Source organism: Magallana gigas, chromosome 4 (assembly GCF_963853765.1).
Source record: "Magallana gigas chromosome 4, xbMagGiga1.1, whole genome shotgun sequence".
Lineage (NCBI taxonomy): Eukaryota > Metazoa > Mollusca > Bivalvia > Ostreida > Ostreidae > Magallana > Magallana gigas.
Window position 1 is genome coordinate 2,885,702 of NC_088856.1, and position 18,539 is coordinate 2,904,240.

At 33.7% G+C, this 18,539-nt stretch overlaps 3 protein-coding genes across 4 annotated transcripts; 1 reads left to right on the forward strand and 2 right to left on the reverse strand.

Moving 5' to 3' along the window:
- Positions 1–1,261: 1,261 nt before the first annotated feature.
- LOC105348425 (protein wech) lies at positions 1,262–4,834 on the reverse strand. 2 transcript variants are annotated; one of them, XM_011457825.4, is made up of 2 exons: positions 4,680–4,834; positions 1,262–2,906 (listed from the first exon to the last, which is right to left on the reverse strand). In XM_011457825.4, the coding sequence occupies exons 1-2, from the start codon at positions 4,748–4,750 to the stop codon at positions 1,367–1,369; spliced, it is 1,611 nt and encodes a 536-aa protein (XP_011456127.3). In that variant the 5' UTR covers positions 4,751–4,834; the 3' UTR covers positions 1,262–1,366. The 2 variants fall into 2 exon arrangements, with proteins under 2 accessions (XP_011456127.3, XP_019918011.3); XM_020062452.3 differs by lacking the exon at positions 4,680–4,834 and adding an exon at positions 4,389–4,523.
- A 1,321-nt stretch (positions 4,835–6,155) lies between these two features.
- On the reverse strand, positions 6,156–13,998 carry LOC105348429 (V-type proton ATPase subunit S1). The gene is made up of 9 exons (XM_011457828.4): positions 13,844–13,998; positions 13,063–13,189; positions 12,815–12,892; positions 12,215–12,434; positions 11,761–11,846; positions 10,812–11,026; positions 8,533–8,580; positions 8,093–8,291; positions 6,156–6,906 (listed from the first exon to the last, which is right to left on the reverse strand). The coding sequence occupies exons 1-9, from the start codon at positions 13,963–13,965 to the stop codon at positions 6,697–6,699; spliced, it is 1,305 nt and encodes a 434-aa protein (XP_011456130.4). The 5' UTR covers positions 13,966–13,998; the 3' UTR covers positions 6,156–6,696.
- A 126-nt stretch (positions 13,999–14,124) lies between these two features.
- Positions 14,125–17,913, forward strand: LOC105348430 (40S ribosomal protein S23; the record flags this gene model as incomplete). The annotated part of the gene is given in 4 exon segments (NM_001305314.1): positions 14,125–14,147; positions 15,326–15,482; positions 16,827–16,947; positions 17,726–17,913. Coding segments are annotated over 4 exon segments (429 nt in total). The 3' UTR covers positions 17,873–17,913.
- Between the last annotated feature and the right edge of the window lie 626 nt (positions 17,914–18,539).

Consider the following 18,539-nt stretch of genomic DNA (forward strand, 5'->3'; position numbering starts at 1 on the left):
GATATTACTAGTATTAGGTGCTTTAAAGGAATAAGGAATCATTCTTTGAGTATTACGAGGTGATAATTTCGGTCGGGGCGTTGTCAAGACGAATAAAACCTGAAGAGCTTATGATAGATTTAAACACGCTCCGACCGAAATTATCACCTCATAATATTAAAAAGAATGATTCCTTATTACTGATACTTATATTATTTCAAATTTAATTGTACACTTTAAAAAAACATTATTTTAAAACCACTATTTTTTTTATGTTGCACATGCCATGTATTACAACGCGGCGCAGCCACTACCGTTTTTCGGCTGAGCTTTAAAACACATCCATTTTGTGTCACTCATGTTTTATGAAATTATTAAGTTTAAGGGTTTAAAATTGATTCGGAATGCTATCACAGACAAAGAAGTTGAAAATGTAAATATTCTAAGTTAAACTATCAATTCTAAAATGACAGATGTAATGAAGGAATAAGGTTATGAAAAAACAAAAATAAAAGATACCAGAGGAAAATTTTATAGTGGGTTGATTTTTAATGCATAATATTTGGCTTAAGATGTCATAGTTTAAGAACTATGAGTGCATAAGGTTTGTATAGAGTTAAATGGGAAATACGCAACCATATGAATGTTATGCTAAATTTAGAATTCATACCGCCCTCGATAATAAATATCTTTTTAAGAAAAAATAAAACAACATATTAAAGAAAAAAATACTTTTATTTGTTGTAGGGATAAACTGTTTACATCCATTTTCATTTCCTATCCAAGTCCCTCTTTTGAAAGATCTTATATTAAATACACAAGCGCAAGCTACTAGTATAAGGCATACTGGGTACACAAATATGAATTTACGAATATATATATAATACATATACTAAAACAAGAAATGAACAACGATACAAACGATGCATTTTATCAAATCAAATTTATCGGACGACAAAAAAAAAAGTTGAACAAAATGAAGCAACAAAACAAGATAAATTACAACTTATACTGGAATATTACACTTAGTATAAGATATCAAAAGAATCATCTATATCTGTACAGAAGACCTTATTCTTAGACGTGTTAATTACAAATGAGACCGTACATGTGGGTATAACGAGTCAATAAATGAACCGCCTTATCATGAAAATAAAGGACAATCCTCTGAAAGGTTCATATGTTGTGTTATGATTTTCAACTGTACACCTGAAGAGACAAAAACGACTGATGACACAATACTATACATGATATATACAATGTATACGTAGAGTGGATTAGATTCAATCTTGTTTGCGTTAGAGTGACGATTACGTCAAATGTCAGCATATAAAAATAAATCCACTTTTGTTACGTGGATATCAAGAATACACTTGGTTTGTTTCGTTCACTGTTGGTTTGTTTGTTTGTAGTACTGGATTTTTTTCACGTCACCCGTGTTGTACTCAGCTACAAAAAGGTTGTCTCTGGAGTCCACACACAATCCCCATGGAGTCTCTAACTGACAGTTGTCAATGGAGCCGAGGAATTGTCCGTCCTGATTCAGGATGTGGATTTTTCTGTTGTTAGGGTCTGCTGTTAGGATTCGACTCTGGCTGTCTGTTGTGATGCCAATTGGTTTAAATTCCTTTTTGGTGGCAGAGGTGGAAACTGGGTATCTAAACCGGAGTTTTCCAGCCCGAGTAAGCACCACTACTGCATTGGCTTCACTATCGGAAACACAGATATCAAGGTTCCTGTTCTCGCTGATGTATTTACTTGAAATGCTCGATGAAAAGAGAGGTTTACCTGTGTCATCGAATTGAATAATTTGTTTCTCTTTGGAGTCAGAAAAACGCACAATCTGTGATTTATAATCATCATCACTAACCATGACTACCAAGAAGTCTCCAGAACTGGTAGTGCACACATTGCGGGGTTTCCATTTATTCCTTCTGATGATCACCTGGTCTGATGTCGGAGTGCCTTTGATTATGTTGACGGTTCCCTTTCTGTAATCAACATAGACCAAGTCCCCACTCTTTGTCACGGTTATGTCTAATGGGGCGACCCCTGACGTGGTATCCATTGACTTTTCATGGTTTCCTCGAAGGTTGAAGAGTTTCATGGTTTTATTTAAACCACTGGTCCAGATTTTCTCATCATCAACACAGGCTACGCTGTGTAGGTCTTTATACCCAGTATTACAGACTGTGGTAAAGCTTGCTTCATCAAGCTGTGGTCTTTTTGTGGGAGAGGTTTCAGCTCCTGTGGTCCTCCTTGGGGTGACTGGTTCTTCTAATGCAAAAGATGACGCAGACGGAGGGCCATTTTGATGACCATTCTGGTTATTTCCATTAAACTTCTGCGGAGAAAATTTGTCTAAAAGCAATTTCCTGAATTCATCATTCCTGGACTTGTATGTAGAGACAATGCGAATATCTTTGGAGTCCATTAATGCTTTAAGATCAGTAATGCTCTTAGGGATTTCTGAAAGGGTAGAAGCAATCTTTTGGTACGCAGGATAAATATTTGTCTCTAGCTCTTGTAGATCTCTTTGTAAGACCTCTTTTTTGTTTTGGAGTGCTGTCTTCATGTCGACAATTTTGTGACCTTTGTGCACTGTAGAGGAAACACAACTCTCACAGACAGGGGTGTCACAATCCTGACAGTGGCATTTACAGTCTAGAGCTAGGTGGGGATGTGTCTGGCATTTAGGATAATCTGGGGTTGGTCCTCTTGGCTTGAGAAGACTCATTATATGAGAATCTTTGTTTGAAGCATTTGATAAATGATTGCAAATGCAAGCGCTGCATACTTTCACCTGGCAATTCTCACAGTTATATTGAGCTGCAGAGGTTGTGCATACGTTGCAGAGAATAACATCTTGGGCACTGTTCGAGGGCATCATAATGAAGACTTGTTTCGATAATGGCAAACATGTCAAGCTGAAATGAAAATACATTCTCTTTTTGAATTTAGAGACTTTCTCTGACATAAAAGGTATGAATGAAAAAAGTGAAATATTATAGGATAGCATGAAAAACATGACTCGTATCAATATTTAGACAATACAGAGTAATTTGTCTATAAGTTACTTTAGTTCTGACTATAACGCGAGTAAACTGTTCGAAACCAGCTCAATATAGCAATAACTCTATCTATACCTTAGTATTTTAAGGTGGAATAACACATCTGGAAAAAGTCACTCAAATTAACAGCAAGTTATTTGATTTATAAAGATATAATGATAAATAAACTGTACATATGTCAAATAAGCGAAAAATTTGCAGTTTGGGGATAAAAAAAAGAATATCTAAAATATTCGATTCAGTAAGTTAAAACAAAATTTAAGCCACTGCGGGATTCGAACTCAGGACATACGGATCACAAGCCTGACACTTTAACCACTCGGTTATATCACCCCTACAAATGTTATTGTCATTTAAATTTTAGACCGAGTTTTTTTTTACCCTTTCAGTTTCGCAGTAAAAATATCGTGCCTCTTACGTGTTTATAGCCTATTTCATAGAATCTACATGTAGGTACTTGTAATCAAATATAAAATCTAGAGGTTTATTGATTTTAAACTTTATCTTCATTAATTGCATGGTGGATATAAAACGTGTTCTAGAAATAAATGTGACAATAAAGAACAAAGGTTTTTTCTGCTGTTGCAACATTTAACATGCTTAGTAGAGATCTCCCCTTTCATTTCCGCGCCTGACCTAGTAATAGCATCAATAGTAAAACAATATACTATTTTATGCAGAATGTTCCTTGAAAATGTCTCGATATACTAAGTTCTTTTGCAAAACAGACACCCATTATTTTTTTTAAAACCATGGTATTGCAAACAACAAGCATCAAACATGGCTATGATTTTCAAAGCAACCCAATGTTTATATTTTCAACCACTCTACACGTGGTTGAACACGAACGATAACTCTGTTCTGAATAGCATCGTATAATTTAAATAACCGCTAGATGGGGACAAAAAATATATCTTAAAAGATGTTCATGTTTCAACATAAATCAAGTAAGGATATGATATGAAAAACGACCAGAACTTACGTATTTTAAGAATATTATCCGAACACATATACTTCCGCTCGAAAATTCATAGGAACTGAACAAAGCTCGGTGAAATCTCGTGAACATTCATTCGAGAACCTCTGGATTTATTATATACTTAGCAACGATAAAGAAACATTTTGAACACATTCGCAGGGTTGGTATAGTTAGGTACAAGTTGTTGTCGAAAAAATCCTTTTAATACTACGCAATGTCGTTTCGATCAGAGGTCAGCCATTTTATGATGATGTGTTATTCCACCTTAAATTCTCTTCTATTTATTTACAATACCAAAATATGAATCTATACCTTAAAGAATAAAAAAAACCCAACAAACTAATATTCGTCAAGTGTACCTGAACAAAATCAAGATATCTTTTTTCACAGATGAAACAAAGTCTCAATTTATTGATAGATTGACTGTCTTTAATTATAGGCTTAACAAATCCGTCTTTTCGAACATGTGGCATTCCGGCGATTTATTCCTCCCTGCAGCTGGGGACTCTAGAAGCGCCATTACAAACCTAGCTAGTACCAGTAATGACAAGAGCCTGTACCTGACCATGTCTCGATTGTATTCATACTTCTCTAATTCTGTATAAAAACTAAAAGTTTAACTATATCAATTAATCAGAATATTTACTAACCTCTCCCACCCAACATGGCGGTTCCAGTGATTTGCTCTTCCTGGTCTTCCTCTGTGTGTAAGATTTGTCATGTGAAGAATTTAAATGTCCCACATACACCCATTTTAGTGTAAATATGCTTCTGAAAGTTGTAAAGCTTTAAATGACAAAAATTATTTAAATTTTGTGTGATAATCGACAGTGAGATGCGTATTTGCATAATTTTCGTACAGAAGTCACAAGTTCAGACTTAGCACTGTATTCTGAAAATGAGAGAGACGGCTATAGAGATGTCTATATTGTAAGTGGTTATGCCATGGTCATAGTTTGAATTAGTAAATGAGCATGCAGTAACCATAATAACATGTATAACATAACCCAGTTATTCACCCATCAAATGTCCTCGCTAAGAATGCAGTCTTCGTGGTGTTTTTTTTCTCGGTTACTGAGGCCTTTTTTTTTGATTGGTGGAACCTTTGAAAAGGGGCATTTCGGAAACTCTTTTTGCGTGACTTTATGTATAACCCCTCCCCCCCCCCCCACATCAAAGAAAAGCTGGCTGTGAAAGATACTATTTTACTATTTTAAATCTCCAATGAATTCGTGTATAATTCAAACATTTAATTCTTTTTCTATTTAAATAGCACAAATTGTTTCACCTTTCTATCAGATACCAGCGATGTTTTTAAGGCTGTTTTGGCATAGTTTTCGACCAATTATATTTATTGAAAAGAGAACACGGCCTTTGCGTGTATTTGAATTCCTTGTATAGATTTAAGGTATATTTTTAATTATGTATAGATTTAACACCTTAACACAATTAATCTCAATATCCCAGTTAACCAAAACCAATATCCTTCAAATCATATTCATTCTAGCTTGACTTGGTTGGAATTTCACGTTAAAAATACGCGCGTTCGATTTTCACGTAAATACACATGCTATATATAGTATCAGGTTCAATAGCATGCTTGGTATCGTGGTTAGTTTCCCAGTTTTTGTGTAATTTTCTGGGCCAGACAAATCCAATCGATCTCAATGATATCCTATTTCCTCTGAGATAAATCACAATGATACAATGCAGACTATTACCTCCGAGATAAATCACAATGATAGCCTATTACTTCTGAGAGAAATCTCAATGATAGACTATTACCTCAGAGAGAAATCTCAATGATAGCCTAATACCTCGGAGAGAAATCTCAATGATACATTGCAGACTAATACCTCTGAGAGAAACCTCAATGATAACCTATGAGAGAAATCTCAATGATAGCCTAATACCTCTGAGAGAAATCTCAATGATAGCCTATTACCTCTGAGAGAAATCTCAATGACAGCCTATTACTTTTTAGAGAAATCTCAATGTTAGACTATTACCTCTGAGTTAAATCTCAATGACAGCCTATTACCTCTGAGAGAAATCTCAATGACAGCCTATTACTTTTTAGAGAAATCTCAATGTTAGACTATTACCTCTGAGAAATAAAAAAACACTTCTAGGAAAAGCACTTTATTCAAGAAAGAAATCAACATTTTAAGGTGGCTCACTACACCATGAAATATTTTCTCAAATCAGCAGAAAATTACTTGATTGTGATAGATATCATTATAATGGATAAGAAGTATATAACACTAATAAGCAAACAATTGTGCAATTTTGGATGAAAAATTACATTTTGAAATTTTTTTTAACTCTGTTAACATGAACAAAAGCTCCAAGTGGATTCGAACTAATGATCTGCGGTTTAGAAGCCCAATACTTAAACCACTGAGCTACGATGATATACAACCCAATTGAATGATAAAAACAGTTTAACAAAACATTTAAATCACCATCTTGTGATGTAGTGTCTTAAAAAGTATTTAAGCGTAGGTGTAGTGAGGTACCTTAAAGAGAATCTAATTAAAAATATAAAATTTATATATCTATGAAATACTAAATGTAAGTGCTAGATCAAAACAAATTTTTTTGGGGTGTAAAACAAGTCAAGACTATGTGCTGATTGTACTACTGAATTTTGCTCAGCATTCACAGCTATTCATTAACATTGACGGTAATGGTTTTTCCCTTGGGATCGTCAAATCTGTCCTGGGTGGTGACGGAGGCGAGCATGGAGAATCCAAACAATAGGATGAGGACGAAGGCCAGGGTAGCAATCAGCCCCATCCAGATCACCTCCGAAAAGAAAGGGACGCAGTCCCAGCCGTCCGAGAACTTGTAGTCCATCACATCAAACGGCTGCAGCTGCAAGGGGAAATGATCTCTAATAAATTTAATATCAAGACATGAAAAAAGAATAAGCTCACCTGTTTCAGTAAATATACAAGTAAATTACGGCTACTGACTTGTTCCTGAGACTTATTCAGCCATCATTTATTGAGCCAAAAGAATGAATGATTCATCCATAAAAAACTTTCAATGCTATTAAAGTGAACGCATTCCTGTCTGAGGTCACTCAATTAATCAGGGTACTGAAGAACTGATGGGAGTTGATTTTGTCGATGTTCATTTATTTTAAAATCAATGATATGTTATTTTGCATGACAAGTACATGTAGTTTCTAATTTGATTTGAATTATGCACATTTTTTATAAATGAATTTTTGCACTTTTTCGACAAGAATGTCGAGAAACCCCCATATGAATCATGTAAAATAATATTTAAATATAAAATTAATTCAATCAAACTATGTATCAGAAACAGAAATATTTCTCGAAAATTGCATGGATCCAAGCAATATTGAACTCTAGTCTCCTTCAACCAAACGCTCGGCTGACACCGTAAATCTCTGACAAGGATTTACGGTGACAGCCGAGCGTTGAGTTGAACGAGACTATATTGAACTCTGGCGTAGGAATACATACGACTGCAAAAAATATTTAAATTGTTTGTACCATTTAAAATCTGACTATTTTCAAGGTATTTATAAATAAGTTTCCTTGAAAAACAATGCTTTAGCATACATTACATCGAATTTATCAATTATTTTCAAGAACTAAGTCTTGTCAGCAGCAATGATTTGTGCTGAGGTCCAAACACTGTTTCACTTTCGGTTTGTCTGAGTAACTGCATAGGAGAGTTGATTAAAATCAACTCCCAAAAATAAATTACCCTACACTGTATATTAAGTCAAAATGATTATTGGAAAAGGTTACTGTTGATTTACTCTTATTGACAAGTTAACAGTTGATGATTGTGAATGCTGTACAGCTTATAACAATTGAAACTGAAGAATTCTATCCCAGTAAGTTCATATCAAAACAATAAATGCGTTATTTCTGATAACATGAGTAGCAGTCACTAGTAGACATTGACAGGAAAATAAATTGTCCACAAAAGGATGTACACATTTCCTACAAAAGCATTATACGCAATAAATAGCTGGACGTATGGGGTTTCTCTAAGTTCTAATGTTGGGATCTGAGCTAACCTGAAATCCTTCGAGGGACATAGTGAAGTTATCGGTACTATTGATAGCGACCAGTTTTTCTAGGGAGGAGCAGTGGTAGGAGAATCCCCACGGCGCTGATACTTTTTTCAACTTCATCGGGTGGTTTCCCCCATTCCAAGTCACCTTGGTGTTATTGATGCTCCAGTATCCAGACACGTTACTCACGGTCATGATCAGACTGAGAAAGATATCACATGTACATTTCATGTCATCACAAAAAATGTGTAACAATAAATCTGTAATATGTTCATTACTTCAATCATTTTTAAGCTGTTTTTTTTTTCCAATTCTCATGGGATAAAATATAAACTAACCGCGTCCTACTTTAACACGTTTTTATCTTTTGCTGTAATTAAATTCAAAAATATCTAAACACGGGCATTATAATTAAGATTCATTGAATCAAGGCAGATACTTACCTCATTGTCATAATAATCTTCGAATTGTTTGTGTATGTAAAAGCCAGGCTATAAAACAAAATTGTCATCTACTGCAATGATTAATTCTTGATATAATACTATGCCAATATTGTAGTACGAGTCTAAGAAAGAGGTTTAAAAGTTTATAATGAAAAAATAAAAAAACTTGTAGAAAAAAAAATTAATGTCATATTTTAAAGAACAGTGTGCCAACCCATCAATTTTCCTCAGTTTCATGAATGTTTAAAGTCACAGGTAAAATGAAATTTTCCTAATTGTTTCATTGTCATATGAAAAATGAATTCATACCTATGTCATGGTTGCATGTAAAATAAATTCATACCATACTATGTCATTGTCACATGAAAAATGAATTCATACCTAACTATGTCATGGTCACATGTTAAACTAGAACTGTCCTAATGGGACTAATACCCCCGCAAAGCTAATTTCAAATGGGACAAATAATTGAATTGAATAATAAAGGTTTGGAACACATACAAATAAAAAAAATTCTAGAAATGTAATAAAAAAAAAATTAGTTAACATAGAAAAATTAAAATCAAAATTGTCGGAATTTCACTGTAAATACAATATGTATAACAGTTATTCATTTACAAATTTATGTATCTGATGATAATTTTTTTTATTTGTTTTAAAGAAAAACCAACAAAATGACAATAACCCCTCCCTTTGCAGTAAATGGAAATACCAGTAGCCAAGCAATGCTCTTCTGTTGATAAAACTTTGAATATCTTTCTAATAAGAGTCTTGACAGATGCAATTAGTTGTTTCAAATTTTCCTCACTTTCTCCTATTGTACAATGGAACTCCATATCAGAAAATTGATCCCATGGGACTATGATTTTCTTTGATGACCTTGTTAAATTTAATAAACTCCCAAAACATTACCATAATTGCCATACTATGTAAACATATGTAAAAAAAGAAAATTTAATATTACGAAAATTTTTAAAATTGTCAAATTACTACAACCATATTAGTAATTTTGAATTTCATTTAGATTAATGCCCTATAGGGTCACCTCATCAATTTACTTGACTAATAAATTTAAACAACTTCTAAAAATAGTTAACTTCTTTATTAATAATGATATTATTTATTTTTCTTATAATGATAGAAACTTTTGGTTAACATAAAACAGTTTTAAAATAGCCCCAAAACCACTGCCCATTTTACAGATTATCAATTTTCCCTAAAGTTAAACACATGCTCCATCTAAACCATGGCTCTGATAATGGCCCCCCTTGGGACAAATGAATTCAGCCAAACTTGTCTTTGATGTTCTTATTAGCTCCTAAGAATTCATCATTGACAATTTTTTTTTTGGCATTTTCAGTTGATAGAATATTATGAAAAATAAATTTAGTTATGACATAAAGACAAAAAACCTCCATATGGATGTATTTATATACCGTAAATATATTTTAGAGTGTTTTTAATATTAAATACTATTAATTAATAAATCAAATCTGTAAGGATTACCTCCCTTACTTTTCAACATCAGTGTACAATATATAGAATAAGGAAAATGAAAACTGTTATAAAATCATAAAATCTTGTCTGATCTTAAAAAAAATTGCAGGTGCGCATCTTCAGATGGTGATCAACATATGTACAAATTTTCATATTGTTCCATGCAGTAGTAAAAAATTATATAGGGGGTACAATGTCGCGTCTACAGACTGACCAACAGACAGACAGACAGGGTGAAACCAATATACCCCCCTAAACTTTGTTTGTGGGGGTATAATGAATTCATACCTAACCATGCCATTGTCACACGTAAAAATGAATTCATACCTAACTATGTCATTGTCACATATAAAAAAATTTCATACCTAACTATGTTCCTTGTCACATGTAAAACGAAATTGTTACCTAATTGTGTCATAATAACCACAGGTGCTTGAGGACAGGATCGACCCCCCCCCCCCCCTACAAGATTATAGACCCCCGGGAGGGGGGGGGGGGGTCGATCCTGTCCTCAAGCACCTGTGATAATAACAGGTATTAAGAATTCTTACTATTGCTATTGTTGTAGTACGAAAGCTAATAATGTCACAGGTAGAATGAATTCTTACCTACTAATTGCACTTTTACCTACCTGTGTCTTTGTTACAGGTAAAATGAATATCAAACTGATAAATTGTCAAAGTTAGAAATAATTTCTACTTAGTTTTTCATTATCAAATGTTGGATGAATTTTACCAATTTTTAATTTTACGTGTGATGGTCAATGTAGGATCAAATCTTACCTTGCAGTTATATTGTCAACACAGGAGTGATTTGTCATTGTGAAACTTTTAGGGTCATTTAGTTGAGTTGAGTTCCCTATGTTGATTGATCTCACATACAAGAGGATGCAGGAGGAGTTGTACAAAGTGCCATTAGCATACTCTATAAATGTACCACTATTATCTGCCCCAACACTGAGTAGACCTCTCCTAGTTCGGACTTTGTTACTCTCTGCCTGTAAAATAAATAAAAAACAATCATACATCGTCCGCAATGAGAACATCAACATTCTCCTAAGCTATACCTACTGTGATCGTTCAATTGATTCCGACAATTGACAGTCCGACAAGAATGAATTCATCACTCTAGTAAATCTGACAGATTCATGTTAAACTCACACCACCTACACATAAAGTTATCTTTGTTTGATCAAACTGGTGATGCTTTATCAAATACTTCTGGTCCAAACTATTTTTGACACAGCCCCCCACTTCAACGCTTCAGTGACCTATTTTTAAAGATTTCCTGTATATATTCCACATCATTTTTTCTACTACCAAAAATTGATTAAAAATGGGCTTTGTCGAAGATTTACATCATAAATATGAAGGTATAAAACACATAAATGTGTAAAGAATAAAACTGTAAATCATGTTGGTTATCAAGGGGTTAATTTGAATTGTCGACTTAAAGAAAAAAAATGTTTTGGCTGCGTTTCTATTCAAGAACTTACCAAAATAATGTTTCCTAAGACTTTAATTTCAACGCCAGCAAGCAACCTTATTCAATATTTTCAACTTCAATCATAAGACTATGTACATAACATATATGACAGTACATAAAAGTCTTCCTTGTTCATAATAGTCAAACCTAAATGAAATAGTCCCTACAGTATTTAAAAGTCTCATATGTACATACATAGTGCTGTCCCTTCTTTGCAATGTCTGATATAGCATGGTGAACACTTACTGCTTTGGAACTCGTGGCCGTGTAGAGAGCACTATATTTGACTCCCCGCTTAGCGAGCTGTTTCACCACTCGACCGATCGTCTCATCTATAAAATTCCAGACATATTTCATACAGCTACTATCATATGAGAAAGGTACACAGTTGTATGAAAAATTAATGAGCAATAATTCTCAACAAATTTTCAACAAATATCCATCACTTAAAATACTGAATATTCTACACTAAATTATAGACAATACAGAAACATGTCAGATATATACATCATGCATCAGAGTGCAATCTGCTAAACAGAAGGGAAACATAAAAACAAAAATTCTGACATTACAGCAAGGCCTTATGGAGACTTCATAATGTTTATCTAATGATATGTTATTAGCAAGCACATATACTATGATATCATTTAGCATATCAATGAACATAAACCAGATACTGAAGATCTTCTTGAGTTATTACCATTCTTTCTGAATCCTTCCTCTTCATTAGGACTGTCCGATATTGATGTCAATTTCACAATAACAAGATTGGGCAATTTGGAGTCAAAGTCAATTTTGCTAGCATCTTGATCTTTGACGTGGTGAACTTTGCCCTCAAAGGTTTTGATGATATCATCAATGGCCAGGCCTGGGAGGTGAACCGATGGAAGACTCAGTGAAGAGAGCTCATCCATGAAACCCTGCGATTGGAAAATTCATATAAAAACATTAAATACAACTACAGCCTCTTTATGAGGTTAACATGTGAGACTGAGGAAAAGCACATTGACAGAGTGAACATTTTGAGGTCAGCTAAAGGTCAATATTTCCATTATGTTAGCATATCCTAAAATTATGCAAAATAAATTGGCATAGCAAAAAAAGCTGCAGATTCCATTCATGTGTATAAATTATGATACTTTAACAATATTCAAAGAAAGCCATGTCTCTCTTGGATGCCAGTTAGTTGATCATATATAAAATATCTGCTATCATTAGGATCATCTCAAACAAGGACACACCAAAACTGTTGAAGATGTTAGTGTTCTGAGTTTCAATTGTAAGTTTGGATTCATCATACCTTTACATTCTTGAAAACTCCTCCATTACTTTCTGGGTTATAAACATCCGCATGCTGGGTAAAATCCTGCAGACTTAGCTGTCAAACAAAATTAAAAATACAATATTTTATTTCATATAAATATAAATAAATACTTTCTTTATCAGTAGTCAATAAAGACAATTATATTAAACAAATAAAATAACTATTTCATCACTGAACAATTTGAGCTAAACAGTTATAATACAAAAGTTGTTTGAAACTCCTACCTTATCCTGTACAAAGACAACAAGGTTCCCATTGTTTCCTGTAGTTAGCGGTTTCAGGTACTGGTTACTGAAGTCCGAGGAGACCACTGTTTGACCACCATTGCTTTGGGGAAGGTCGGCAAAGGATCTGTAGATGATTGATTAAAGAAATGTCATATCAAATTAACAAATCTAGATATGACTCAAAAGTAAACAGTCTGAGGAATGCGGCCAAACCATATTTAAAATAAAAATATCTGTTTTAACTTTTGGTAGACAGAAACCTATGGATGATTTGCAACAATCTTGATTTTAACCTTTTTTAAAATATGGAACGGAAAAACTTTGCGAAGAAAATTGTTTATTTGTGAAGAGAACTGTACTTGCCCCAGTGACTTAACATGTGATGCAATTTTCTTCAGAAATGAACTTTCGTTCGATTATTAAAATGGGGGTGGGCTACAATATTTAATTCCACCTCCAAATGCGGATCAAACCACCAAGAGCTGAAGAGTTAGCTCGGTGACAAACCTTATTATATTATCATTGACAAAATCAATACAATTAATCGGACTTTTTCTTTTTTTATTAAATGTGCATATAAAAACACATACGTTGTTCAGCTTAAACAGATCGGGATATAAACTAAAACGTGTAAATTTTAAGAGAATGCAGTAAATTTTTGCGTTTCTAGGCGGGCCAACACAAACTGACTGGACTCCGAGTACCATGAGTACGGTATAAAATAAGATTAACAATTTAAAAAATAATATTAGATTTGAAATTTTTTAATAAAAACTACCTAGAAGAAGACCATAACAAAACCGGGACTTTAGTGGATAAAGCCAGGCAGAAACAGGAAAGAATTGCGATACATCTCAATACGCCCTCCATGTTGCCGCAGTCACGTGATAATGTAATCATATGACTCCTTTTCACTTACATTAAAACAAGCAAAGAAAATTATTTTGAATATTGAATATATAAAATTTACACTAAATATATACTTTTTAGTCCCTTGTGGATTTTTATTTAAAAAAAAAAATTAACCCAGAGTTCTCGCGAAAAATCGCGAGATCTCCCTTTTTCACAAATCGCCATTATGGGTATGTTGTGCTTCTCACGTGGTTCTCGTTTTATGAAGATGTATTGAAAAGTGTGCAATAATTACGTGTTAGCAAGTTGATATAATCAACATTATACACCATTCTAACAGAATAATTTGATTTGGCGCCATCCTGTAATAGAAATAGTTAAAAAAAATATTCTTTACAAATTACATTGTGATTTTTAATACACCTACAATATCATATGTAATTTAATTGTGCACAGGCCTCTTAATTTCCATCTACCGTTAGATACATTTACGGACATAATCCTGTTACTTACTTCACGGAGTAAATAAGTTTGACGTTATTCCTTGAATTTCCTTCAACGTCAAATCCATCTGTATGCCTTCTCTATCGAATAATACTTCAATTCCAGACATTAGTTAACGTCTGTCGAACAGAAATAAAGGCTCATCTATTTGCTTCAATCTTAGACCATCTGGCTGAATTTCAAATCATTTTGCAATGGAAAAAATGATGCAAGTTTCTTCTGATATTAAAATCGTTAACAGTGACCTTTTGCTGTAACTTAAGATTCCTCCATCTCAAATTAGACTTGTAAATCTGCTCCTCTACAATATTTTGTATAAGATCCATTAACATATCTTAGGGCCACTTGTGTTCAACCATGAAAAGAAATTGCAGCAGCCGAACTCCTGGCTAGTAGACAGAAAACTTGGCTTGTAGTTTAGACGTGTTTCTTTTTCATCGACAATCTTTACCCCTGAGGTGTGTTTTGTAGTAAAATTCAAGGCAAAGTGCTTTCCAGTAATGAACATCTTTATTTTAGTTTTACCTGGGGGCGATTCAACAGAGTTCATTTACAATTTGCTAAAAAATGAACTTAAAATAGGCTACTGAGTATCAAACTTCTAAGAAGTGACAACTGGATATTTTTTAAAACATTTTTAAAACATTAAAAAGTTTTTAAAACATTTGAAGCCCCAACCACTAAATATCTAAATATTTTACACTCGATATCTCGAATACTGGGATATCTCAGAAGTTTTTAAACAGTCCCATATAGTTCAAGAGAAGCTTGACTGTACTTGAAGGAAAAAAGCCTACCCAAATGAACCTGTTAAAGATATATATAGATGAGGCATTGGTTTAAGAATTAAAATCACACTAAACATTTATTTTGATTTAATACTGTTTGTCCTGTATTACAACAGGTAAACCCAGGGGTTTGAAGACAGCTAGAAAGTGTGTCAACCACAGACGGGACCAGAAATGGCACGATAATGACTACAAGAAAGCCCATCTACCCTCAAGATGGGTCAAGCCCTTCCAGGGGTCCTCCCACGCCAAGGGAATCGTCTTGGAAAAAGTGTTAGTATTATGATACTGAATTTTATGATCAGCAGTGAGGCCAAAAAAAAAAATATTCCTGTTTCCTGTCACTTGACCAAAAAAATTAGGGTAGGTAGGTAGGAACAAAATTTTATTTTTAAAAAATATTTTATTTTTAAAAACTTGGAGCATGTGTGTAATAATGAGAGAGATGTATATTCCCAGTGTTCAGTATGTAAATAGATGATTTAAAATGTCCAAAGGTCTTTGTATTGTTGATGCATGTACTGTATAGAAAACAACAGGCAAAGAAAAAAAATAGATTAATTTTTTTATTAAAAATAAAAACTAATATTATTTGCAAAATTTAATCTACGTGTATGAATGTATTTATCCTTTTCTTGATAAATATTTTTGTATTGTATTAGCTTAATGTCAATATTAAAATGATTACCTGTAATTAAATCACTCTCTGTACTTCCGTGTATTTGGGGTATTAGTCCAACCCTTTGACCCACTTACTACCGTACGTTATGTAGAGGATCTGTTTAATCCTCAAGATAATATAGAAAGCAGTTTTATGATAATTTTAACATCTATTGCAGTTATTAACTAATAACAGGTTATTGCCTTACTGTAATATCGGGATTTAAAGTAATAAACATTGTTTTTGTAATTTCCAATATACAGTATGTTGTTGCATCACCCGTATTTATAACCCCTGAAGGTAAGATAGTCGAAAGTTATTCACCACAAGGTATATTTATGCAGTAAAAATGTCTGTTAGTAGATTAATTTTCTATCATTCTTTCGCCAGTGAGGTTAATTTACACGATTATGAACTCGGAAGACTTGGTCATCTTCACTTCTCTTTCTGAGGAAATTCTGGCGAAGTTACCGATCACAACTATGATCACAAAAAAACTTTTAGGGTCGGAGGGTAAAAGATAGGGTCGGTCGGGCGACAGGAAACAGGAATAATTTTTTTTTTGGCCTGATCAGAAGTGTATAAAAACTTGTAAAACTAAGTAAAACCTGGAATAAAAAACAGTGTAATAGATTGCACTGCAAGTAATTTGAACAGTAAAACTTGCTTTAAGTATTTGTTATCCATACAATTTTATACCTAGCAGTGTATTTGGTCATGGCATTATCTTAAAAGGTTTTGTATTTTTCTCTGTAGCAACATACAGCTGAAATAGTATAAGACTCATATTGCAAGTTAAAAACTTGCATTTGCAACATACACTAAATTTTGCAAGTTAATCAGAGAAAAATTTATTTAACTATTTTCACCTCTGTATTAAAGCTATGTTATGTTGATTCCACAGAACATTCCAAATACTTGATAAAGTATTATATGAATTTTTCTTTTATTTCCAGTGGAGTTGAGGCTAAGCAGCCAAACTCTGCCATCAGAAAGTGTGTCAGAGTACAGCTCATCAAGAACGGAAAGAAGATCACAGCCTTCGTCCCTAACGATGGTTGTCTGAACTACGTAGAGGTGAGTCTATTGAGAATGATGCATCTATATACCAACTATTGGATGAATTGACAATAAACAAAAATAATGGAGTGCATAGACTGGGCCTGACTTTTTACCATATTTTAATTCAGCGTATTATCTTATTTGTAACTGGACAACTGACATTTTCATTGGAAACATGTCTACTGGTTGAATTTGTGTAATAACTGAAGGAAATTGAAGATTGTACATGTGGTTGAGCTAATGCATCCAATCTCGATTACATTTATACTCCTGATTATTTAGGAAAGGAGTTCAAATGCACATTATCGAATAATGTTATATATTATGATACAAATGCTCATTACAGAATAATACATGCATTAGTTATCCAGGTTTAGTTAAGGGTGTACGGGGATTTACACCGGGTGGAATACATCTGCAGCGTTAATTCCCGTACACCATTGATTGGATCTGGATAACAAAAAATTATTTCCTATAAAAACCAAATAAATCTGATTTCCATGTCCAATCAAGGATGTATTACACTTTCAAGATATTCTATTTACTCATTTAATGCATTGTGACTTCACGTTACTTACCTCCAGCTAAAGTCGGGTGTATGGAAATTTACACCCATCTTATTACCCAATCAAATCTTGTGTTACAAGCTACATAGGAAATGATGTTATATTTTATGATTAGAAACTGAGACTCGATCAAAAACCTTCAGGTTGCACATTGTGCTTCTTTTGTTAATTTTTTAAAAATATCATTTTTGCAATTTTTTAGTAAAAACATGCCATTGGTGTTTCAGGAAAACGATGAGGTGTTGGTGGCTGGATTCGGTAGAAAAGGTCACGCCGTCGGAGATATTCCCGGTGTTCGCTTCAAGATCGTCAAAGTGGCCAACGTATCACTCCTCGCTCTGTTCAAGGGAAAGAAAGAACGACCTAGGTCATAAATGTATATAATGCTAATAAAGAGTTTTTGAGGGAACTTTTCTTTTGTTTGTCAGATATTCATGAAGTTAAATCAAGACTTGCAAGGTTTCTTTTTATTAAAGTCACTTGGGTCGTAGAAGGACCATTATATTCAATATCTGTTTAAGAGAATATTAAAGATTGTGCTGTACAGATAAAAATTAGGTTTCCAGGTCTTGCACTACATGTACAGCACACCTTGCTGAAACTTTCAGTGTTAGAATTGCGTTAGGAGAAAGTCTTCATGTTAATGAGTCAAAAGCAATACAAGGTAGCTTGGGCACTGATTATGATATATACAATGTACATTTCTGTTAAATATATAAAAGCCTTGTAGCAATTATGGCAGTGACGTTGAACGATGAGGTGAGATGAAGTTTCAAGGCCTGGCCAAAAGTTAAGGTCATTGCAAACTTCTGTGAAATTAAACCTTTACCCATGCGCTAAATATTTGTTTTGCCTTGACCCTAAATGGCTGATACTTCGCAAACAGAAATGTTGTGGGTAAAGGGTATGTTTTGACCTTGCTGAAAAAACAGTTTGTGACAATTATTCCTCTTCCTTTGGATCTTCATTTAAATACATGTACCTGTAAGTATGTAGGGACTGAGCAGTGACCTTGAATCAAGTTACTATGTCAAGGTCATG

Excerpts from the sequence above, each read along its gene's own strand:
- LOC105348429 (XM_011457828.4), bottom strand. The coding sequence starts at position 13,965 with ATGATTACATTATCACGTGACTGCGGCAACATGGAGGGCGTATTGAGA. Across the intron at positions 12,893-13,062 it reads TTGTCTTTGTACAGGATAAG|CTAAGTCTGCAGGATTTTAC; the intron begins GTAGGAGTTTCA and ends TTTGTTTGACAG. Across the intron at positions 11,847-12,214 it reads GGAAGGATTCAGAAAGAATG|ATGAGACGATCGGTCGAGTG; the intron begins GTAATAACTCAA and ends GGAATTTTATAG.
- LOC105348425 (XM_011457825.4), bottom strand. The coding sequence starts at position 4,750 with ATGACAAATCTTACACACAGAGGAAGACCAGGAAGAGCAAATCACTGG. Across the intron at positions 2,907-4,679 it reads CGCCATGTTGGGTGGGAGAG|CTTGACATGTTTGCCATTAT; the intron begins GTTAGTAAATAT and ends TTTTCATTTCAG.